The 22,389-nt window shown below is 49.2% G+C and overlaps 1 protein-coding gene across 11 annotated transcripts in view; it reads right to left on the minus strand.

Annotated features, from left to right (window-relative positions):
- LOC119848779 (1,5-anhydro-D-fructose reductase-like) overlaps nt 1-22,389 on the minus strand; it is a 49,398-nt gene that overhangs the window by 6,865 nt on the left and 20,144 nt on the right. For 5 of the 11 annotated variants that reach the window (XR_006277174.1, XR_006277173.1, XM_043503157.1 and 2 more), the window contains exons 4-11: nt 9,099-9,268; nt 7,064-7,180; nt 5,716-5,793; nt 4,071-4,187; nt 2,890-2,996; nt 1,518-1,605; nt 1,235-1,318; nt 250-338 (exon numbers count right to left, since the gene is read on the minus strand). Coding sequence is in view for 9 of the 11 variants with exons in the window: in XM_043503157.1 (XP_043359092.1) it covers nt 250-338; nt 1,235-1,318; nt 1,518-1,605; nt 2,890-2,996; nt 4,071-4,187; nt 5,716-5,793; nt 7,064-7,180; nt 9,099-9,268 (850 nt within the window). In the remaining 2 variants the exon portion in view is untranslated. The remainder of the gene's footprint in view (nt 1-249; nt 339-1,234; nt 1,319-1,517; nt 1,606-2,889; nt 2,997-4,070; nt 4,188-5,715; nt 5,794-7,063; nt 7,181-9,098; nt 9,269-22,389) is intronic. The other 6 variants (XM_038384997.2, XM_043503158.1, XM_043503156.1 and 3 more) reach the window with 3 other exon arrangements.

The following is a 22,389-nucleotide window of genomic DNA, read 5'->3' on the forward strand; positions in this document are numbered from 1 at the left end:
TGAGGCAGGGGGTGGGAAGTGACTGGCCTCAGGTCACCTAGCAGGGCAGAGGCAATGCTAGAAATAGAACTCAGGTCTCCTGCATCCCCATCCAGTGCGCTAGCCCCTGGGCCACGTGACTGAAAGCATCCACTGCTTCCTAGCCTGCAAGCTTCCCTGTGTACGATCATAGCCGGGCCCTGAAGGCAACAGCACAGATGCACGCGGATACGTTTTTTTTAGTTAGACGAGCCTGTTTCAATCACTCACCCCAGCAGTTTCCATTTAATAAATCGTGTGTTGCAGTTTAGTCCTTCCAGCATCTGGATTTCTTTGTGTTTCAGCTGAAAGTCATATACCTACACAGAAGAAACAGCCTTTGAACCCAAGCTAAGGGCTTTCTGGGCTCGGAGGTCTGCAGGGAGATGCAAGTCCCCAGCAGAGCATGGAAGTCACGGGCGGATATTCTGTAAGGCTGGAAAATGCAGCCACTTGGAGGCTGGATACGGGGAGTGGCAGGGTGCGGGCATAGGACTTCCCCGGCACGCACACGGGAGGTTACTGCGTGGCAAGTTGCTATGCTGAAATTCACCCCGCCTTGCCCTGCAGCAGACAGGCCCAGACACTCTGCGTGTCTCTCTCTCTCTCTCTCTCTCTCCGAGGCGAAGAGCAGATCTTCTGCTGGGTGCCTGGCCCGGCCCATTTGTTCAGCACAGCTCTGCCAAACAGGCATGGCCACCCCCTCAACTCCTCAGTGAAAGGACAAAAATCCTGCCCCCAGATGTACGGGCCACAATCTATTCCCACAGCTGCTTCCCTGGCCCAGACGTGTTTTCATCCAGAGCGTCACAGCTGGAGCCGGGACAAGAATCGCTGTGACGGCTTAGAAATAACTCTGTTAACGGGCTCCTGGGGTACTGCGGGACCCCACCTCTCACAAGGAGGGCCGTGCATGCCAATCAAGGCAGTTTAATAGCCAGACCTTGCTCTGTATCCTGTGTTCTACAAGGAGCAAATCCACCTAGGTCTCCAAGCTACAAGCGTATCTCCGAACAGAGCGGCTAACCCTCAGGCTAGCAATACTTAAGGGTACCTTGAACTAGCCATTCAAATCCTGCTGGGTACAGCTCAGCTTTGGTACAAGTCCCTAGCTGTTGCCTGTGTGAAGCTTTTCACCCCGCTCTGGTGACATTAACACCTCAGCCATTTGCCAGGAGCGGAAGAGGGCTCCTGGCTCACTAGCCATCCCCGTTACCTCTGCGTTCTCCACGATGTGGGATGGGGTGACGCTTTTCGGGATGGTGGCGATGCCCCTCTGAAGGTGGAAGCGGATGAGAACCTGCGGAGAGGGCAGGAGGAGCTGGTGAGCCAAGGTACGTGGCTGGCATGGTGGCCAGGAGGCACACAGCCAGCAGGAAAAGACACACATTTTTCCCCGCACTGCACCCACAAATTCCCCCCCCTCGCACCGTGTAGGTTAGATAGGATGTTGTGCGGCTACAGACAAACACCACTAGGGCCAGTGCTGCCCCCCTCACCTGAGCGCTTGTTTTTCCGTGCTTCTGAGCGATCTCATTCACCGTTGGATTCTCCAGGAGGGGCATCGGACTGTTCTTCTCCCTAGTGCTAAGGGAAGAGATTTGGAGAGTCCTGAGCAACGGGCAGCCCTTTGCAAACAGAAGGCTGGTGGGTTTGAGAAATGGGGAAGGGAAGGCACTGAGGGTTTCAGGCACTCCCCTGGCGCCAGCGACAGGGTCGACGAATGCCCATTGGTGCTGCTGTGCAAACAATGGCTGCTAACCACAGCCAGCACCCCTCCCTGGCCCAGCTCACTCTGCCTCTCCCCTGCTTTGTCATCACGAGGCAGCCAGAACTCATCACGTAGAGGGACCCCTGTTACATTGGCCTGGCTCTTGGTTAACTATTTATCCAAGAAAACAATAAGAGTCTGGTGACACCTTAAAGACTAACAGATTTATTTGGACATAAGCTTTTGTGGGTAAAAAGCCCACTTCTTCAGAGCTCTACTTCACTAACACGGCTAGCCCCCGATATTTATTCGAGATAAATGAATCCAGTAAATGCTATTGTATTCTTCTCTCCCTCAACTAGTGTAAGTCCCAAGCCAGTGAAATCAAACCAGAGGAGAGCGAGCAGAATGCAGCTCAGCGTATCGAAGATCTCAGCCATACCTTGGCCGGGTGGGCCAGGGTTACCGGACACGAAGCTCTAGAAGAGAAGGACCCCAGCTTGTGTCTCAGAGCCAGCCCAGGCTGAGTTTGCAGCCATGGCTGCCAGAAGAAACCTCAAGCACTCCAGCTCACACTCACTCCATTTGCCAGGCAACACTGAGCCCTGTGATGCCAGTTCAGGGCAGAACTGCCGCTTTGTGGTATAGCTGTGTGCTGTGGGCATCTACTGTCCCCAGAAGGGTGCTTTCTGAGTCAACAGCATGGACTCTGGAGCAGCAGGAACACCACCTTCTACCTCCCCCTCTTCTCCGATTAGCTCACTAGTCATTCTCCCTTTACAGGTCACTTTTCAGAGCAGAAACCTGCTCCAAAAACCGACATCATTGGAGTCAGTGACTCCAGATCACAGATGCACCGTGCTCCTCTAACGGCCATTCAAACCTCGCTCCGGGGTCCAAGAGCCGCCCTGGCTTCATTCTGTCACCCACGCGCACAATGCAGCTGCTCCCGCTGCAATGCAGGGGGCGGTTCCCCCCCCGGGGATACCCGCGCCAGACTGGAATCTGGCTCCCTAGTGGGGGTAAACGCTGATCTCTGAAAGTTAACGAGCAGACAGGATTGACAACAGCACCACTTGGCTCCTGTGTGTATTCACCTTCCAGCATAGCCCGCTGCTTTAGATCTACCCACCAAGGGTGCCCGTTCGGGGGCGACTTACCAGGGCAGAGCAGGGCCTCCCAAGGGACTGTATGCGATGAGGACGATCCCCTGAGACTTGCAGAACTCCACCAGCTCGGGCTGGGTCAGGTAGGGATGCAGCTCCACCTGGTGGAGAAACAGTTATTGTCTCTCACGCCCACGCCCCATTGCGTCAAGGTGCTCATGAGTGGGCTCTGAAGGGCCAGGAAGTGCAGCTTTCATCGGAAAACCCAAAACTGGGGCCTGGTTTGCTGAATATCATGGGCCCCCGTAGCCCCAGGGTCAGATGAGCTTCCCTCCTGCCCCGGGCAAGTCTCCTCCCTGCCCAGCCCCACATGCTTCTCCCAGGATGCTGGGCCGAGCATCAGATGTGGCCTCCTTCTTCCACACCCTGGCCTAAGAGAGGGGGAGCAAGGCTCCGGCTGCAGCTTTCTGGCAGATCAGGACCATCAATCCCCTTTCTGCCTGCACAGCATTCCCCGGGGCCTCCTGCTGCAGCGTTAGCTATTGGCCAGTGACAGTGGCTGGCTTGGAGAACGGACACAGGACGTGGCAGAACCTAATTAATGGGGCCCGTGGTTCTCAGCCTTCTCCAGGCCACGTCCCACCCCCATGTTAGAGAGGCAGCTTGACCTACTTAGGGGCGATTTGGAGCCATGAGACTTGGGTTCTGTTCCCAGTTGTGCCATTAACCTAGAGAAAGTAATTTCCCCCTCTCCAGGATTGTTTCCCCTTTGCCCGTCTTGTCTCTCTGGACCGCTGGCTTTTCAGTGCAGGGACCGTCTCATACCGAGCACAGTGGGGTCCCACGCATGGTTGGGCTTTGTGCTTCTGGGAGTCCTTTTGGGGGCCAAGCCTTCGAAGAGCGAGCACAACCACTCTGGCTCTGCTCAAGCTGCGAACTCAGGCATTCGAATGATGCATTAAGCCCCCAAAGCCTGCTTAGCACAGTATGGAGGATGCCACAGCTGCAGGTTCCCAATTCTTGTTTGCAACCGTAAGCAGCACAATGCAAAGTGAGCACGAGCACTCCCCGGAGCGGAGACACCATTGCTACAGACAGAGCAGGTGAGAGAGACAAACTTCTGAGCTGCACAGAGCTGAAGGAGACTCACCCACCTGGTCTCTCTCATATCCTGGGAGCAGCCTACCCCACCACAGGAAATGACATTGTTACAAGTGTAACTCACACGCCTTTACCTGGTTGGCAGCAGGCTTGATCCTGCACATGGACAACAGCCTCTCCAGCTGGGAGATGTTGAAGTTGGAAACCCCCACCGATTTCACCAGGCCTTCATCCACCAGCTTCTCCATCGCCTGCCAGGAAAACAAAGAGGTGCTGGATGATTTAGTTGCGGTTGGTCCTGCTTTGAGCAGGGGGTTGGACTAGATGACCTCCTGAGGTCTCTTCCAACCCTAATCTTCTGGGATTCTATGCAACAGGTCATGGGCTGGGCCTACACAGCTGGGGAAATGCAGGGGTCTACTGGAATAACGGGCGAGTGACAATGCACTGGCTGGCTTTGCCGGAGTGCTGGAATGCTTGCAGCTGCCACCGGCTTCACCCGGAGCTGTGGGTGCTCAGCACCCGTGTCAAACTAACCCAAAGCCCACCACCTCCTTAGGCATGTCGGCCCAGATCCTCGAAGGGAGTGAGGCACTGGTGCCTGAATACCTTTGAGGAGGTGGGCCCAGGTGCATGAACCAAGCCCAGTGATTGATGCTCTCACGTGCCACAGAAGATCCTGCCCCGGTGCTTATGCTGGCAGAAGAGGGTCCCTCCCGATTGTCCTTCCCACCATTTGGTCCTCCACACCCACCCAGGGCAGCGCCTGGGACGACTGTGATCAATCGGATTCAAGTGGCAAAGGGCTGATCTCCATCTCTCCACGTGCTTAGGCTGGGCCTTCAGGCAGTGCCGAGAACGGAGCGCCTTAAAACACAGCCTCTGCCTCGGGCACCCACACAGGACAGATTTGCCAGGCAAGCTGCAGTGACGTGCCCGAATTCGGCCTTCTGCACACGCCCAGAACGACGGAGGTGAAAGGCCTCTCGGAAAGTGGGCTGCCCAGCAGAAAAGCCACAGAGGGGTATTCCCATTTCCAGAGGGAAAGGGCAGCTGGGCTGGAAAGCCAGTGGCTCTGACACCCAGGAGCTGACTGGAATCGTAGCTCTCTTTCCCCTTCGCGACAGGTTTAAAAATATTTCCGTCGGCACGCAAGCACCGCCTGTCTCCTCCTGTGAAGGATTAGCTCCTTCCTGGGGTCTTTGTACATTTTAAATGAGGCCATTCCATTGTCTCCAGCCAGACTAAAAACCTGCCCCGGCTCGCAGCTCTTAACTTTGCTGGTAATTACCAATTGCTACAGTGGCAGGTGCATTCAGCCTGTCTCTTGCAGCCAGACAGCAGAGGCTGGTGATGGGAAATATACGTGAGGAACACGAGTCAGCCATGGAGATCATTACGACTGGACGGGGATGGGCAGCCTGTGCTGCTCGCTGAGCACTCTGGGCGAGCCCATCGAAGCCAATGAGAGAGTCTTTCCACTGGCTGGAAAGGGCTTTGGATCAGGCCCTGTGTGCTTATGGTATCCATCAATGGTGCACATCACCAAGGCATGCAGGAGGTGGCAATCAGGGCTTCCCCTGGTAAGGGATCCCTTCAAGGGGATCCCTTCCATCTTAAATACCTCCATGTAGATCAGCTGCCATATCCCAATTGCTACTGCACCGTTAGTTCACACGGTAGCAGCTTGGGCTGAGGTGCAAAAGGTCCCAGGTTCCGTTCCTGCTCGTGACCCCCTCATGAACATCATTACACTTGGCCTGATGTGTGGCCTCTTACCCTCCAGGTGTCCACGTAGTCCACATCCGAATGCAGAAGCAACCCGTCCTTTTGAGGCATGAGCTCCTCGTTGATATTCTGCAGGGGAACAGACCAAGAGCCACTTTTTAGGGTGAAGCATCCCATGGGCATCTCTGGAACTGCCGAGAGTCCTGCCCAGAGTTGACCTGGTTTGCCAAGAATTAACGAGTGGCCAGGCATCAAACACCCCCGCTGGCCCGTTCATCCCCGGGGAACGCCCATCACTTCTGTCAGAGTTATTGCAACAGGAGGAAGAGCTAAAGGAAGCCGGGGCACCGGATTTTTTGAGCTGGATGATGCAGCGTCAGTGAAGTCTGCATGGGGCTTTTCCAGAGAGTGAATATCCCAGCCTGTTTGCTTGACCCCTCTCCCACTATTCCAGTCACGGGGAGGCAGTCCAGGCTCATGAGCTCAAAGGAGAATGAGGCTGGGACTCAACTTGGATAGGAGACTCCCCTGCTGTGGTGTTGCTGAGTCAGCACATCCAATTCAGCAGTAAGCATAATTACCCCAAAGGCGTTTAAGCCTGGTGTTCTCACAGGTCCCCCTCCTCTTACCAAAATCGCCAAGAGATCCTCATTGATCAGGATGATGCTCTGTCCTATCCAGACGGCCCATCTACAGTAACACAATGCCCAACACCCGATTGCCCTCAACTTCCCCTACAGTTCCAACTGGATCCTCTCATTTTCTTCATTTCCCAGCATAAATTATTTTGCTGTTAAATAGTTGCTGTGTACCACCCCAGAGGTGGCAGCATTCCAGGTGCCAGGGAAGCTATCCTTTATTTGTCTCCAAATGGCACCTTGGACCTACATGAGTCAAGTTCTCTATCGGCTTATGCTACCCATCCATGGAAGTCAAACAACGTGGCCCGGTTATGCCACGTTTCTAAAGCCCTTGTAGCTACTTGGATGGAAGGTGCAACAGAACCTTTACCTTGGCTCTTATCACCATAATATCTGAGCGCCTCATGCCCTGGGAAGCAGGGCAGTGCTATTATTTCCATGTGGCACAGGGAGAACTGAGGCCCAGGGTCTATCAAGTGAGTTGCCCACAGTCGTGTTTTAAGTCTGTGAGTCTCAGCTTCACATTTTAGCCACAAGAACATGCTTCCTAGAAGTGCAAAAAAGAAACCAGACAACACACTCAGGGGCTTTCGACCTGCCACGGAGGGACAACCCAGCCTGCCTTGTTTTGCCTCTTGATAATTACAAAACGGAAACCCACTTCTGTCCTGCACTGACTCATCACCATATAAACTGCTGTGTGGCTAAGGGAAAGAAAGGGAACTAAATGCCATCAGCTCAGAGAGAAGCCACCTTACCAGAAAGCCCATTGGAGAGTGCATGAGATAGAGATCCAAGTAATCCAGCTTCAGCATCGTCAGGCTTTTCAGGAAAGCCGGCTTCACATCCTGTGGGGCGTGGAAGCTGTTCCACAGCTGTCCAGAGAAGATAGTTGCATTATTAGTTGTATTCCAGGAGCACCTAACCAAAATGAGGGCCCCCTATGCTAGGCACTATCCGCACATATAGAGAGAGAGGCAGTCCCAGCCCTGCCGAGCTCACAGTCTAAATAGAAGAGACAGACACAGGGTGGGAGGAGAAACGTGGAGGGGAGGTAAATTACTCCAAGTCACACAGCGAGAGATAGATCCTGGATTTCTACACTCCCAATCCACTGTCTGTTCTACTGGACCAGGCTGTGTCTGTAATATGGGGGGGTGATGGTCAGAGAAAGAATAGGAGAACAGGAGTATAATGAGCTGTATAGATGGGAAACCGAGGCACAGAGAGACACTGTGACTCGGTCATAGCGGGAGGGTGTGACAGAGCCAGGAACCGAAGCCAGACCTCCTGAATCCCAGTCCAGTGGCTTCACCCCAGCACCATCCTTCCTCTCAAAGATCAAAACAGACATCCCTTTCCCCAGCATTTTACACTATACAAATGACATGTGTCCACCAGGCCTTAGAGCAATAAGTCAAATGTTGCTCTTCATTCCATGTCCTCACTCCTATTGGTCTGCTCTTCTCACCAAATAACCAGGAGGAGGAGCCAGCACCATGTGACCAATCAGCTCTCTGGTACACCCAGCTTGGTGTTTAGCATTCTATTTAGCATTCCATTGCTGATTGTTGTAGGCACCTACTATGGGTCTTTGTTACTTGCATCATAAACGGAGTCTTAAATAATATCAAATATAGCTTAGTCTTCAGAAAAGACAACTGAGGGGGACCTGATAACAGTCTTGAAATATGTGAATGGTGGTAGATAAAGAGGACTGTGATCAATTATTCTCCATGTTCATTGGAGATAGGACAAAAAGTAATGGCAGGAAAGGCTATTGAGGTTAGATATTTATTTAGGCTTCCAAGGGAGGTTGTGGAATCCCCTTGCTGGAGGTTTTTAAGACCAGGTTGGACAAAGTCTGTCTGGGATAGTCAAGGTTTACTTGGTCCTGCCTCAGTGCAGGGGACTGGACTTGACTTCTCAGGGTCCCTTCCAGCCTGACATTTCTATGATTCTATAGTAGCTATGGGTGTGCGCCACAAAAGTGAGATGTTTGTATATATGTAGATAGATAATAGAATTAGTGCTATCAAATGGCATACAAGAACACTTAGCACTACTGGGCAAAAAATGGAATTTGAATCCTGTGGAAAATTCCAACGAATTGAAATTTCTAGTGGGGTGAAAATTCAGAAAAGTTTCTATTTGGAAACATTGAAACTTTTCAGTTTGCTTAGGTCAAAATAATACAATCTGGACTAACAAAAATATGCAAGTGGAAGTTAAATGAAATGGGAAAGTCGAAACCATGTGTTTTGACATTTTTTCCATCGCAATTTTGGCAAAATTGAGATGTTTCTGCAAAATGGTTTAGATTTCGACAAAATTGTATTTGCCAATGGAAAAAAAAAAACTGTCCCATTGTCCATTTTCGATCATCTCTAATAAGTTAGAAAGTTTAATAACGTTGTTGTTCTGCATTGGGAATGACAGCTCTTTGACAATTGTGTTTCAATCCACAAGGCACACAGTACAGTCAACATCAAGCCTTCATGAGTCAAGCCCCCTCCAGAATCCATGAGATTGGCTTAAAAAGCCATAGGGTCTCATTTGCCTTCTGGCCTTTAGGGGGTCTCATTTTGCAGCTTCTGTGAATAACTGAGGGGGTTAGGAAATCATTTTTTATTTAATTTTCACCGCATCATGAGTCCAGAAGCAGAGGCCATGAGAAAAAAAAACACAAAAAAACAAAAAAAAAACCCACACACCACCCAGTATCCCAAGTCTTGGGGTAATTTAGAAAATTGGCAATCCTGGGCTTCTGTCTGGAAGGGAAATGGGGCTCACCTTGCTCACCACATAAAGCTCGTCTCTCTTCAGCCTCCCTTCCCCCAGCGTCTTTTGAAAGGCTGCTCCGATTGTGGCCTCGTTCTGGTAAAAATAAGCACAGTCGAAGTGCCGATATCCAGCATCTAAAGCTACCTGCAGGACTTTCTGAACAGCATCCGGGGGACACTGCAAAGAAAGCAATAGACACATCACTGCCTGCTATCTAATCTTCCCCCGAGCCACACTCCTGGGGCTGACGAGCTACACCGATTTACACCAGCCAAAGACATGCTGAATAGCTTGAGATCTCTCAAGCCAAACCCAGGGCCAGGCCTTGTCCACACTTGGGTAGGAGATACCTCCAGGGAATGGCTAGGTGCTGCAAATTCCACAAATGGTGCTCGGCCTTCCAAGTCTGTGTTAAACCAAGGCCCCAGCATGGCACTGTGGTGCCCACGATGCCACCTTTCAGCTATGGTGCATAGCGGTGCTCCAGCCCACATTCGGTTGTCAAAAGGGTCCCACGGCACCCCAGGCAAGAGAGCTTCAGCTGCAACTTTGCAGAGCCAAGACTCATGGAATATTTTGTTGCCTTGGAAATTAAAAGGGCTGTGGGTACACGCACAGACTGGGATAACAAGATTGTCCTTTGCTGCATCAGTCTCTGGGGGCTCATACGCCAACTACCAACATCCAAAGGCTCATAGGCACTTCAAATATTAGTTTCGACGTGCTCTTGCCCTTCATGGGTTTGCAATTAACATTCACACACTGCTAATAGGCTAAGAGTTATTGTCTCTCTTTGCTACCAGCCCCAGCAAAGTCTTCGGGAACTACCACGTTCTCCCTTGAACAAGGAGTCTGATCCTATGTCCGTTGAATTCAATGGGCCTCTTTCCGCTAATTTCATGGGCCGTTAACATCTGCCTGAGCATTAACTCGGCCTTGTAAACATTCACCTGATCTGGGCCGCGGCATCCTGCTGACACCGAGCCGCAACCTGGCTGTGTGGGGAAACAGCCGCCGAGAACCCTCTCTGACCAAGCCTGCTTTAATTAAAGCATTTACCCAAGAGTGGAGGCCAGCATGCCCCTGCCTGCAAAGAACACGGAGACAAAGAGCAACCGCGGCGTCCAACCTAAACAGATGAACTGGCTGTTCCTGTTTCGCAGGGCTGTTCCTGCTTTGGAACAAAGGGAAAACAGGTGGGGAGAAGTGTAGGCCCAGCAGGAGTTATGCCAAGAGGCAGGATCCCTGGGGTGGATTGAACACAGCTGCACCCACCCCTTGTAGCACCCGGGCTTTCTTGTTCTTGAAAACGATCAGTGTTTAACTTGTGCTCGATATCAGATGTTCAGTACATCATGCCACAGCACCATCCAGTGAGAGAGCCCGCAGTTGGGTGGGCTCCCTGCCTCCTTCTCCCATCTAGCCAACACATTGCTAAAGTCCTCAGTCAAACCATCCCTCCTCTCCCAGCTACCCAATGTCCTGGTCTTCTCTCTAGCTATGTTCTCCCGCCTCCTGCACTCTCGTGTGCCAATGCTGGGCTTTAGATCTTAGGCCCTGGCTGGAAATTCGCGCCCCTCTCATCCCAAAACACCGATTCAACAAGATCAGGGCTTGCGCCATGGTGCGTTGGCGCAGATGACCTGGATCTCTCCCTTGGGGCTGACAGAGAACATCCCATCTCCAAGGCTGCCAACCCAGCAGTCTTTCATCAGAATTCAATTCCCATCAAAGACCTCTTTGAAAGGAGATTAAGGTAGACAATTACCTCTCCCAGCTCTTTCTCGGGTCTCGTGAGCGCTGCTGGCAGCAGATGCCTGAGACAAGGCTGAAAAAGCCATGGGGCACCCCACGAGCGTTACGTGTCCCAGGGAAGTTTATTAAAGGATTAAACCTACAATGATTATTTAATTGCACAACAAAGCAAACGGATCCTGATCGGCCTCAATGGGAAGCCACTTCCCTCCATAACAAACGGAGCTCTGCCCTGGCACGGAGACATGAAAACCGCCTTGAGGACCAAGGATCCTTTGTGAAAGTAAGGACCATAGCTGGGGAGCAACTACATCTATTCCATGGCCACAGTAGCCCAAAAGGAATGGTTTTCCTGGCCATCCTCTACACTTCAGTAGCCAACATAGTTTCATGGATTGATCCTAATGGAACAAATCCCATTGACTTGAATGGACTTTGGGTCAGCTGTTTGAAGTTTGTTGTGTTTTGTTTTAAATGCCTTTGGGATGAAATGGAGATGTTTGCAAGAAAAAAAAAAAAACCTACTGTTGTCAAATTTGTTGAGCAACAAAACAAGAGCGGGATTTAAAAAAAAAATTAAAATCCAAAAAATATCACTGAAAACATTTGGTTGATTGGCTGACTAGCTTTTTCACAGAACATAACATCCAAGTATTTGCCAACCGGTCTACTCTGGCAAAAAAGTTTCAGAACAAAAGCAGTGCGAGCCCAATGGAACTGGTTCCCCCCACTACAGTCCCTTCTCTTTTATTTTCTCCCTCTCATCCAACCTCCCACCCAGTTTTTCCTGGCTCCTCTTTTTGGTACAGGCTAACACTATCGCTGCAGAAGGGCAACCCACTAAGACCTCATCAACACTTGAAAGTGAGGCCAGTAAAACTATTTTGCTTGGTGCAATTTTCTTCCAAAATAGTCAGACCAGACAAAGATGTGGCTTTGCCTTTTACCTTAGTGTGGTTTTAACCACACTGGAAAAGGAATAAGCTTCCCTGATCTTTTTTGGGGAATTGTATTACTTCAAAATTGTACCAGGATAGTTTGGATTGGCACAATTTTATAGTATAGGCAAGTCCTGTATGTGATTAGCCTGTAGGACTCACTGCTGAAGGATCTCAAAACACTTGAGACAATTCAGGGAAGAATTGGACACAAAGAGCATTGGCAGTTGGACCAGCCAGGATCCAAGTTAAGAGACTTATTCAGCCTCATGCCTCAGGGAAGAGCAGAAGATCCACCAGCTCGCAGAAAGAAATACTGATGTTCAAAGTCAAAAATGCTCAAGTGCTCTGAAAAGTGACTGAAATGGCACCAGGAGCTGCCAGGTTTATTGGCTTGCAGTGATTCTAGCTCAAATCCGTTCACAGTTTGCAAGTAAGGTCTGACCGGGGGCGGCATTAACAATAAGGGATGAGAAAGGCGGGCACAGTTGCAAAAAGACAAGACTATCAAACATGCCTAAGAGGCCAGTGTTACATGCCAAAACTCTGGTGTTTGTGCCCCAGCAGCCTGGCTAAGCCCCTGATGCCTCCCCAAACCAGATCTCTCCAGAAACCTGACCCTCTTTCTCTCAAGTTCCACTCATCACGCTACACACTTGGTGCTTCTCTTATACTCCGGCTTCTTTGCCCCCTGTGCACGTTACAATTGCACCAAGGCTTGCTCTAAATGCACTCTGCCTGCCCACACCCTGCATGAGCCACTTTGGCTGTCAGGATTGCCAGAGTTGTAGGAACACCTTGGCCATCTCCCCCTTGTACTTCACAGCAAATGCAGAATTTTTTATTTTTTTATTTTTTAAAACAGCTTTGATTGAACCCAATGACAACAAACAGAGGACAGTGCTTCTCAGCGCCAGCAAGCCAGCACTTGACATAGGTGTTATGCATTCATTCTGCAGCTTCCATTCTCTCTTAAGACCACTGAGGTCAATGGGAGTTTAAACATTAGACTTCAGTGGGTCTAGAAAGTGGTCCTCAAATGAGTATCTGCCTCCTGTAAATTGACTGCCAGTGAACTCAAAATATTGTTATGTGGAGGATGTTAATAATCTTTGATCTATAGACAATCACAGACCTGGTTAAAACCAATGCATGTGCTAAGCACCTTTCTTCCAGGCTCAATAGAAGGAGCAATTAAGCCCCTTTATGTCATGAGATACCAGACAACGGTAGAAGCCACCACCCAAGCCAATGGCAAGATCAGAAGCGGAGCCATGTGGGCTTCCCTGATCGCAAACACAGAAGCTAGGCCCAGGCAATTGTTTGGCAAGGTGTGGGTGTGGGTGTATTTGAGCAGAAAGCATGCAGACAAAGAGAGAAGCAGTTATGTGGGGGAGCAGAGAGAGAGCTCCTTGTGGCCTGGAACTGCTGGAGAGGTAGGCTTGGAAACTGAAAGCCAGGAAACTGTTTGTTTTTAATTGTTTTCGGGAAAAACAAGCAAACTGCACAGGTGCCTTTTTGTAAACAAAACAGGATTCAACCAAACAAATACCTACCATCAATTTCTCCTCCTAACTGAAACAGACTTGCCAGATCCTGAAAATTGCCTCAGTACAGGGACTAAGGGGGCAATGGTACTTAACATGTTTGTAAAGGCTAGTACGGACACTCCCCACACATCTAATCACATTTGTGGTTTACCCGGTGCTATGTCTTCACTGCATTTACACAGAGATCGCTACTTCGATGTAAATTCCAAGTGGAGACAAGGCACAGGGCTTTAATGTTTTTACCCCAATGTAAATGTACCCCAATGTAAAGTAAACTCCTGAGGGATGAAGGGTGGGGAAGAGGGTTGGCCTCAACTAGCTACATCAAGGTAAAAACTACCAATGCCTTGTCTCCAGTAGGATTTTGTTTCAAGAGAGCTATCTCGAGGGATCAGCTGACTGTAAACTACAACCATGTGCCACAGCTGGATCAAGTGTGAGGGGAACATCCTGACTATTGTTCACAAACGCGTTCTGTACCTCAAGTGAGTCAGTGACCCTGAGCTGAAAAAAAAAAAAAAAAAAAAAAATCTAGCAAAGACGTGACTCCGAGAATGGGAGTGTCCGTAACCCAAGGAATTAGTAACAGGTTATAAATAAATACGATTGCATTGCCCAGATTCTGAACTGCCCCTTGGAAAAGACCCAGAAATACCCAACTGCAGCCCAGAACACCGTTGCCTTCCCTGCCTGGTAATACACCGGCAGATGCCTCATCGAAACATCTAGCATATCTGCGGGGACGGGACTGCTCCAGCCGCTGGGCTGCGTGAACGTTGGTGTTAGCAGATTCATGTCAGCTCTGACGTCTGAAAAGACAGCGAGATGTCACGCAGGGTTTAAACTCTATTTGAACTCCAGTAATAGCACCGAAATTCAGCTAGTGCCAGTGTCTAATGGCCCTTGGTCATTAGGCCCTTGGGCTTCTGGGTTTGTGTTCTTGCTTGTTCTGACAGCTTTGATTTTAAATGCACAAAGGGAGAGGACAGGAGGAAACTGGCTAAGATTACATTGAAACATGGAGTGCAGGGTGAGCATTGAAACAAAGGCAGATGTGTTCATGTTGGCTCCGAATTCCAGGAGCCCAGTGGGTCGCAAAACTAGGCATGGTCTGGATCAATGGTTCTGCTTTCGACCTGTCTCTGTGCCAAGCTTCAGCTTCGTTCAAACCAGAGCCCACTGCCGGACAACTCAGTTGCTTTCGATTAAAGCCACCTTTGTTTAGATTTGGTCTAGAGGCCTCATCCAGAAAGGGGCCACGTGCCCCTTGGAACGTACTCTGTACCCTCAACTCACCGCGAGGACGCTGCTGTGGGATCAACACGCTGCAGGCTCAGGCCCTACATTGTTGATCCCAGCTTGTGTGGAGCACCCGCAAGCCTCATCGACGTCACTGGGAATCGAGAGCACTTGGGGCTAGCTTCACAGTGCGCCGAGGGCACTGCAATGCTGAGCTTTGCAGTAGCTAATTGCTAGTTGCCAGGGCTCCTCCCGCATAGGATGGTGAAAGTTGGGAACCGTACACAGGGGTTCTCAGAAGCGAACAGGCTGAGCAGGGAGCAGCCTACGTAAGCTCGGAGCGAAACACAGAGGGAAAGGGCAGGGCCCAGATCCACAAAGGGAGCCAGGTGCCTAACTCCCACTGATCTGGGGCTCAGGCATTTGAATGACAGGCCAGAGAGCGGTGTCTCTCTCCATTCTGGATCCTCAGCTGGGAACCCTCTCTGGGAGCCGAGCCCTTTCTCAGGAAAGGCACAAAGAGAAAAAGCTTCCCCTTTACCCTCCCCCCCCCCCCCCACACACACACACCACAGGGCGCTCACTGGTTAGGTGGGACAGTCAGGTTAAAGCCCTGGCTTCAAATTGGGCAGAGCAGGGCTTCAAACCTAGGTCTCCTACAACCCCCGTGAGTGCCCTGGCCACTGGGTTACTGGATACTGATCAGCACAGACACACACCGTGGCCTGAATGGCTTGTGTGTGGGTCTGGCGTGCTTGGGGCATATCTGTCGGATCAGGCCCTGCAGGCAAGATAGGCTGAGGACCTCCTAGCTGGAGAATCCCACTGGGGTTTAGGCATGAGCGCGGGCTCCGAGCAGCTTGTTAGCCCTGGGGTGGCCTCAGGATTTAGCCGGCTTTGCAAATGCCACTGGCGGAAACGTAGGCGCCTACAGGGTGAGGTGGCAGCTGAGCCGCGATTTTGTGAAGGTCCGTGGGGCCGAGCTGTTGGTCTTTGGCACCTAAAGAGACACTTAGGCGCCTAAATCCCTTTGTGAAACCAGCCCTTCACCAGAGCACTCAAGCATCTTGCCGGATTGTGCCCTAGAGGAGCGTGACCCATCACCGATCTCTTGAAAGAGCTGCTCTGAGGGGGAGCACGTGGCTGAACATAAGCCCCAAAAGAAGGAATTTGCCACTCTCAATAGTTCTCAAATTTCACTGAAGGGGGAGTACCCCATACCCCTTCGCCTGGGGCTGCCCACTGGTAATCCAAACACTCGGTGCCTCCAGAGAGCCACTACTCAGATCCAACTGGCTGGGCGAACGCTTAAACTTGGATGATCCCCAATGACTGATAAGGAGAGACAAGATGGAGGTTCGCCAAAGCCGGGATGGACGCCAAGACGCAGCTAGAGACGTGGAGAGAGGGGAGCAAATCTAAGCGAGGGGGTGGGAGGGGGGACAACAGCGGCATTTACTCATTAGTTTTGTTGCTTTTCCTTGTGCCAGCTGCCCAGTCCCGGCAGGGGCGGGACACAGACCCGGCAATCATGGGGCAGACCTGCCTTCTTTCCGCTGATCTCCATTGGTGTAATGTTATTACTACTGTCCCCACACGCAGTGGAACAAGCCGCAGGCGATTTCAGTGCTGCATATTAAGCAACTCAAATATGAAGTTAATTCTAACAGGGCACATTTTGTACCACGTATGGATTAGAAGTATTTGTGTGGGATTATGTAATGGATGCATGGGAAGCTTTCTATGGGTAAGCCTTAAAAAAAAATAATAATAATAAATAATAACAACAACAACAACAACGAAGTCAATGGGTCATCTACAGCATCTAAATTAATCTTTTCATGCTTGGAATTTTATTTTGACCCTGTGCGATTTCCATGGCTATCTAGCGGAGGTACTTAGCTGGTTCCCACCACTGTAGGGTGTGGGCACCTCCCACCCTTTAATATATTTAGCCTCCCAACCCCGCTGTGAGACAGGACAGTGCTATTACTCCCACTGTACTGATGGGGGAAACTGAGGCAGAGAGGCTAAGCCAACTTGCCCAGGTTCTCACAGGATGTTTGCAGTGGAGCAGGAATTGAAGTTAGGTCTGCCACAACCCATGCTAACCACTGCCCCTCCTCTTCCTCAATATAACAAGTCAGATTTCCAGCTAAATGTCTTAAGGGCCAAATATCTAAGCGGTGCCAAGAAACGAGATCCAAACTGTGTGGCTTGGGGTGTTTCCAAGCCTTGTCGGTGGTGGATTTGGGATTTTAGTGTCAGCCAATAGGTACTGGGAAAATGCCAAGTTTGAGACAAGATAGAACAATGGTCCGATAATAGCACGGACCCTCCCACTTAGCCAAAATCTGCTGTTAGGACCCGAACTTCTGCTCTATTAACTAAAGCTATGTGAGAATTGAGTCCCATCCTCAGTGAACGGTTGGATTTTTACTCAGGAAAATCAAACAGACCCCAAAACTGAAGTTTTTCTACCAAAACCTAAAAGTTTTCTGGCAATTTTTCTCCAATATTCTCTTTTTGGGGGTGAGGGGTAGTGATTTGTGGGATTATTTCAGATAAAAACCGTTAACAAAACCATTTGGTTTTCCTGCCAAAACGACTGGTTTGCCAAGAAAAACAAATTCAAAATAATCAATTTTTCCAGACACTTTCCATGAAATTTCTCACTTTGTCCAAGCCCCAATTCATCAAAGCAAAGAGTCAACAAAAGATTTTCAACCACTCTCAAACCCTGCTAACCGTGTGTATCACCATTCTGCCCCTTTATTGGGCGCCAGGCTGCGCAAAATCAGAACAAGACCCTGCAGGCCTGGATACCAGCTGCCACATGGGATACATGGCCTGCTTCTTAGATTTCTAATCCCAGCCCACGCTCTCTCTCGTGGACAGCTCTCTGCCCCTTTTTCTGCATGCCATTTGGAGCACAGAGTTGTGACAAGATTCTGGTCCCCTCTGCAAACATGTAGATTTCCCTGTGCCACGTTCTTGTTTTAAGAGAACCACCCTGTAGCTGACAACTGTGGTCTATACCCAGGAGTTGCAGGCCATGCAGCTGGCTTTAAACTCACGTCCAGTGGATGCTCTGCACACCCAAGTGTGCAGAAATTCAGCAAAATAGGCTCCTTCCTACAGTGATTTGTTTCTGTTAGATTATGGGAACGTGCAGAAAGACATACAGAGTTTGGGAAAGAGACACGTATAGGGATGACACTAGTTTGTTACACTGGAGCATTGCCCAATCTTAGCGTTCCAGCACATGAGCGCTATTGGGGGGAGGGGCGGGGAGGAAATCAGAATCCCAACACTTAACACCTTGAGTTTTGAAGCATCTGGATCCCAGAACTGGATCCCACAGTACGGACCCATCTCCAATACGGAGCATTCTGCAACACGGCAGTGGAAACTGTGGTCGTTCAGCCCTTACGAAAATCAACTGGTTTAAAGTGGCGTTGAAATATCATAAGCGCTGGGCAAAAATATTTGTCGTCTCCATCCACATGCCCACAAACCCAGCATTTTTAGCATCTAAGTATACAATAAATCAATTGGAATATAAATATTGTACTTACATTTCAGCGTATAGAATATAGACCAGTATAAACAAGTCATTGTCTATAGGACATTTTAGTTTGTACTGACTTCACTAGTGCTTTTTATGTAGCTTGTTGTAAAACGAGGCAGATATTTAGAGGAGTTGATGTACCCTCGGAAGACCTCTGCATGACCCCAGGGGTATGCATACCCCTGGTTGAGAACCACTGCAAAACAAGCAGACGCTTCCACTGCCCCCCAGTCAAAATTTAACCTCCGAGAGAATCTCCTTTGAAAACCCAATTGCCAAAACAAAAATGTACAATTTCCAGGAAGCTCTCCACTCCAGTAATGTTTTTGTCGCCTTTAAAAAAAATTATTATTTTTTTTTAAATTAAAAGCATGGCAAAGGCATTCCTAAAAACATTGTTAATTTGCCAGGTCGCTGTAGTAAAAATGAAATACTTGGAGTACAATCAAAGGCTAATTCTTTAAAAAACAAACTCAAATATGCTAAGGAGTATTTTATACAATTGCTTGAACGATGTCGTTTCATAAACTAGTCACATTTATAACTCTTGAAGAAACAAGTTTTAGAAAAATTAAAAAGCTCATCCCTACCACCCCCACCCTCCCAAAAAAGAAAGGACACCTTGCCTAGTGGGTAAAGCACTGAACTGTTACTTGTGAGTTCAATCCCCAGCCGTGCGAACTTGAGCAAGTCATTCTGATCAGTTCCTGCTCTGCAAATGGAGAAAATGCTTCTTTTGCCTATCTTATCTAGTTACGCCCTGGTCCTGCAAACGGTGGGCTGCTATGCCCAATACAGACCGCCAAGGAAGCCACTAGCACTCTGCCCATGCAGAGTTGCAAGATCGGACCTTGGATTGTAAAATCTTTGGAACAAGAAGTGTTTAATACAGCCCCAAGCGCGGACAAAGCCTCTACATGCTACCATAATCCAGATAATTATTATAATCCTTTAGATAGCTACCAATCCATCAGCAACAAAGTTCTAAATCTTACTGACCTATTTGAGTCATCCACTCCCTTGGGATTAAGAGAGATGTGGCAAACACTTCTATGGGGTTATTAAAGTGCATATATTTTAGTGTATAAAGTGAATTCTAGGGGTAGTGGCAGGTGGTGTATTTAAGGGCCTCAGCTTGCAACCACAGGATTGAGTCCAAACTGGTATATAAGCTAAAAATAAAGAAAGGGGAGGAGATAACATGGCTCATTTGACATTGGGGACATATGCCTTTCCCCAGCAGATGAGACCCTCCTTTTGAGAAAATGACAAAGCCAAATTCTGTATACCGGGCATCTCACTGAATTCCCAGCCATCGACTGACATGGCTACATGTCTTTTGACAGACTCCCTGCTTTTGCAGAACATCATCTGGCTCCCACATTTGGCAGTGGAAGGCAGGAAGGAGGTTGATGCGATATTGGCCAGCACATTGCGCCAGTAATTAACTAGTAGCCCCATAGCTTTTTGTGGACTGTAAGCTTTTATATTTAAAACATTCTAGTTTTAGTTGAAGAAACTTGACCCAACCTGATCCTCCTCAGTGCTGACTTCCTGAGTCTTCAGGTAGCAATATTTGTAAAGCAATAATTTCAAGAGAGGTGGATGCCCCATTCAGCTCAATTGTGTGTTAACTCTGAAGCCTACTGATCAAGTAAAATGCCAATTTGCTCCTTATTTCAGCGCTGTCCATTTCAGTGGAAGCCTCCAGCTATTTTGGGAGAAGGGGTGTTGTTTCAGCGGCTCCATTTTCTCCTTCCCCTTCAGACTTCTGATAACAAGGTTCTTTTGGTAGGTGCTACTCAAAAGATTTCAATGAGAAGTCCGTATAGCTCATTGGAAGACGATTGTGTCAGAGCAATGCTGGGTTTGCAGTGCGAGCTCTTACGAGCACCGTGGTAGGGAAATTTAAATGGATTGAGCTACAGGAGACCACGTGAACTTGAATTATTTTCATGTAATTAACTTTTAAAAAAAAAATCCAATGCACACTGAAAATCAGACTGTCTTATCTCGCCTGTCTGACAAAGAGATGGTCACATACTGCCCACTGCTTGCTACTCAACATAGTGCTGGACAAGCCTGGCACCAGCTGAACATCCCAGTGTTTTAACACAAACAGCAGGGGAAAGAGGACTTTGGGAAAGAGGACTATCTACTTGTTATAGTATTTTGTACCGCAAGAACCTTGTTTGGCCAGAGATCTCCAGCAGCTTTACAGCCATTTGATATACAGCTGTTTGCTGTTATTTAATAGCTAGTGGGCAAGTCTAATGATTCGTATTGTGGTAGCACCTCAAACCCCTAACCAGGATCAGCGCCGCCCCATTTTGCTAGGCACTGTACAAACATCATACAAATTTGTTCCCTGCCCCAAACAGGAAGGAGAAAATTTAAGTGATTTCCCCAAGATCTGGTCTGCACTAGGGTTATTTTTCCAAGAGTGCTGGGCATGTGCCAGCTGCCAATTTGGCCAATACCCTGGGCATCGACTGCTACAGCCAGCGCTGAAGAGCCAGATTCGTTAGCTGCCGGCGTAACAGCTTTCTATGCTATGTAGACAGAGCAGAAAGATGGCCCACCTTGCACACCTTCACCAGCTGGCTGAAGTGGGAGCCCAGGGTCTGACTTTAAGGCGAACTCAGCCAACAGCAGCTCCTGTTTCTCTCTTCATCTATGCGCTTAAAGGAGAACAGGGCTCTTAGGAAAATCGGGCCCACTACGAGAGCTCACCCACCAGCCTTTTAAGCAATCAGTTAGCGACTAACACATTTATTTGGGCATAAGCTTTCGTGGGCTAGAACCCACTTCATCGGATGCATGGAATGGAAAATACAGGACCAGGTATAAATACAAGAAAGGATGGGGGGGGGGAGGGGTTGCTTTACGAAGTGTGAGGTCAGTCTAACGAGATAAATCAATTAACAGTTGGATACCAAGGGAGGAAAAATAACTTCTGAAGTGGTAAGAGAGAGTGGCCCATTACAGACAGCAGCAAAGAGTCCTGTGGCACCTTATAGACTAACAGACGTATTGGAGCATAAGCTTTCATGGGTGAATGAATACCCACTTCGTTGGATGTACCCACGAAAGCTTATGCTCCAATACGTCTGTTAGTCTACAAGGTGCCACAGGACTCTCTGCCGCTTTTACAGATCCAGACTAACACAGCTACCCCTCTGATACTTAACATCATTACAGACAGTTGACAAGAAGGTGTGAACAACAGTAGGGAGAAATTAGTATTGGGGAAATTAAGTTTAGGTTTTGTAATGACTCAATCACTCCCAGGCTCTATTCAGGCCTAATCTGATGGGATCCAGTTTGCAAATTAATTCCAGTTCTGCAGCTTCACATTGGAGTCCAACTTCACTTCACTTTTTGAAGTTTGAAGCTGCGGAACTTGAATTAATTTTGCAAAATGGATACCATCAGATTAGGTCTCAATAGAGCCTGGGAACGGTTGTGCAAAACAGACTCCAATGTGAAGGAGACAGAGAGCCGGGGGGGGGGGGGGGGAAGATGAGTTGGGGGTTCTGAGGGGGGCAGTCAGGGGGCGAATGGGGGCAGGCTGTTTGTGGAGGCACAGCCTTCCCTACCTGGCCCTCCATACCATTTCGCAACCCCAACGAGGCCTTGAGGCAAAAAGTTTGCCTACCCCTGACATGGCTGAAGTTGCATAAAACTTAGATCGATCTCCCCCCCTCAGTCTGGAAGGAGAACGAGACCAGAGAATTGCTGCCATGGAGCTTACCTGCCAGGTCCCTAGGCCAAGCAAAGGCAGGCGGCCCCCAGAGAGCAGCATTACCGCCTTTGAACTCATCACGATGCTTTCAAGGTTTTGGAGCTCCTGACACATGGCAGCACCGTTTTAGGGACCAGAATTTTTATGCGTCAGCTAACGCTGCCTAGACATGCCCACAGGTCGGGGCTAGAATGACGACACCCTTTATAGTCATTGGCCATATGAGCAGCCAATGGAAAAGCTTAAGGATATTTTGCAGCCTTGAGAGTCCTGGAATAAAAGTCTTCATAGGAGCAGGTAAAACCCACAACAAAATTCTGTCCTGCCAAAAAACCACCCCACCCTCCAGAAGCATCCAACCAGGGAGGTTACCTGACAGGCAGCAATGCAGGAGGGGAAGGGAAGAGTCACCTGGACCCTTTCATCGTTCCTCCAGCTGAAGGTTCTGAAACTAGAGACAGTCAGGGAATTTTCGGAGAAAACGCCTTTCTGTTGAATACCA

This window comes from Dermochelys coriacea, chromosome 26, assembly GCF_009764565.3.
Source record: "Dermochelys coriacea isolate rDerCor1 chromosome 26, rDerCor1.pri.v4, whole genome shotgun sequence".
In the NCBI taxonomy this organism is placed as follows: domain Eukaryota; kingdom Metazoa; phylum Chordata; order Testudines; family Dermochelyidae; genus Dermochelys; species Dermochelys coriacea.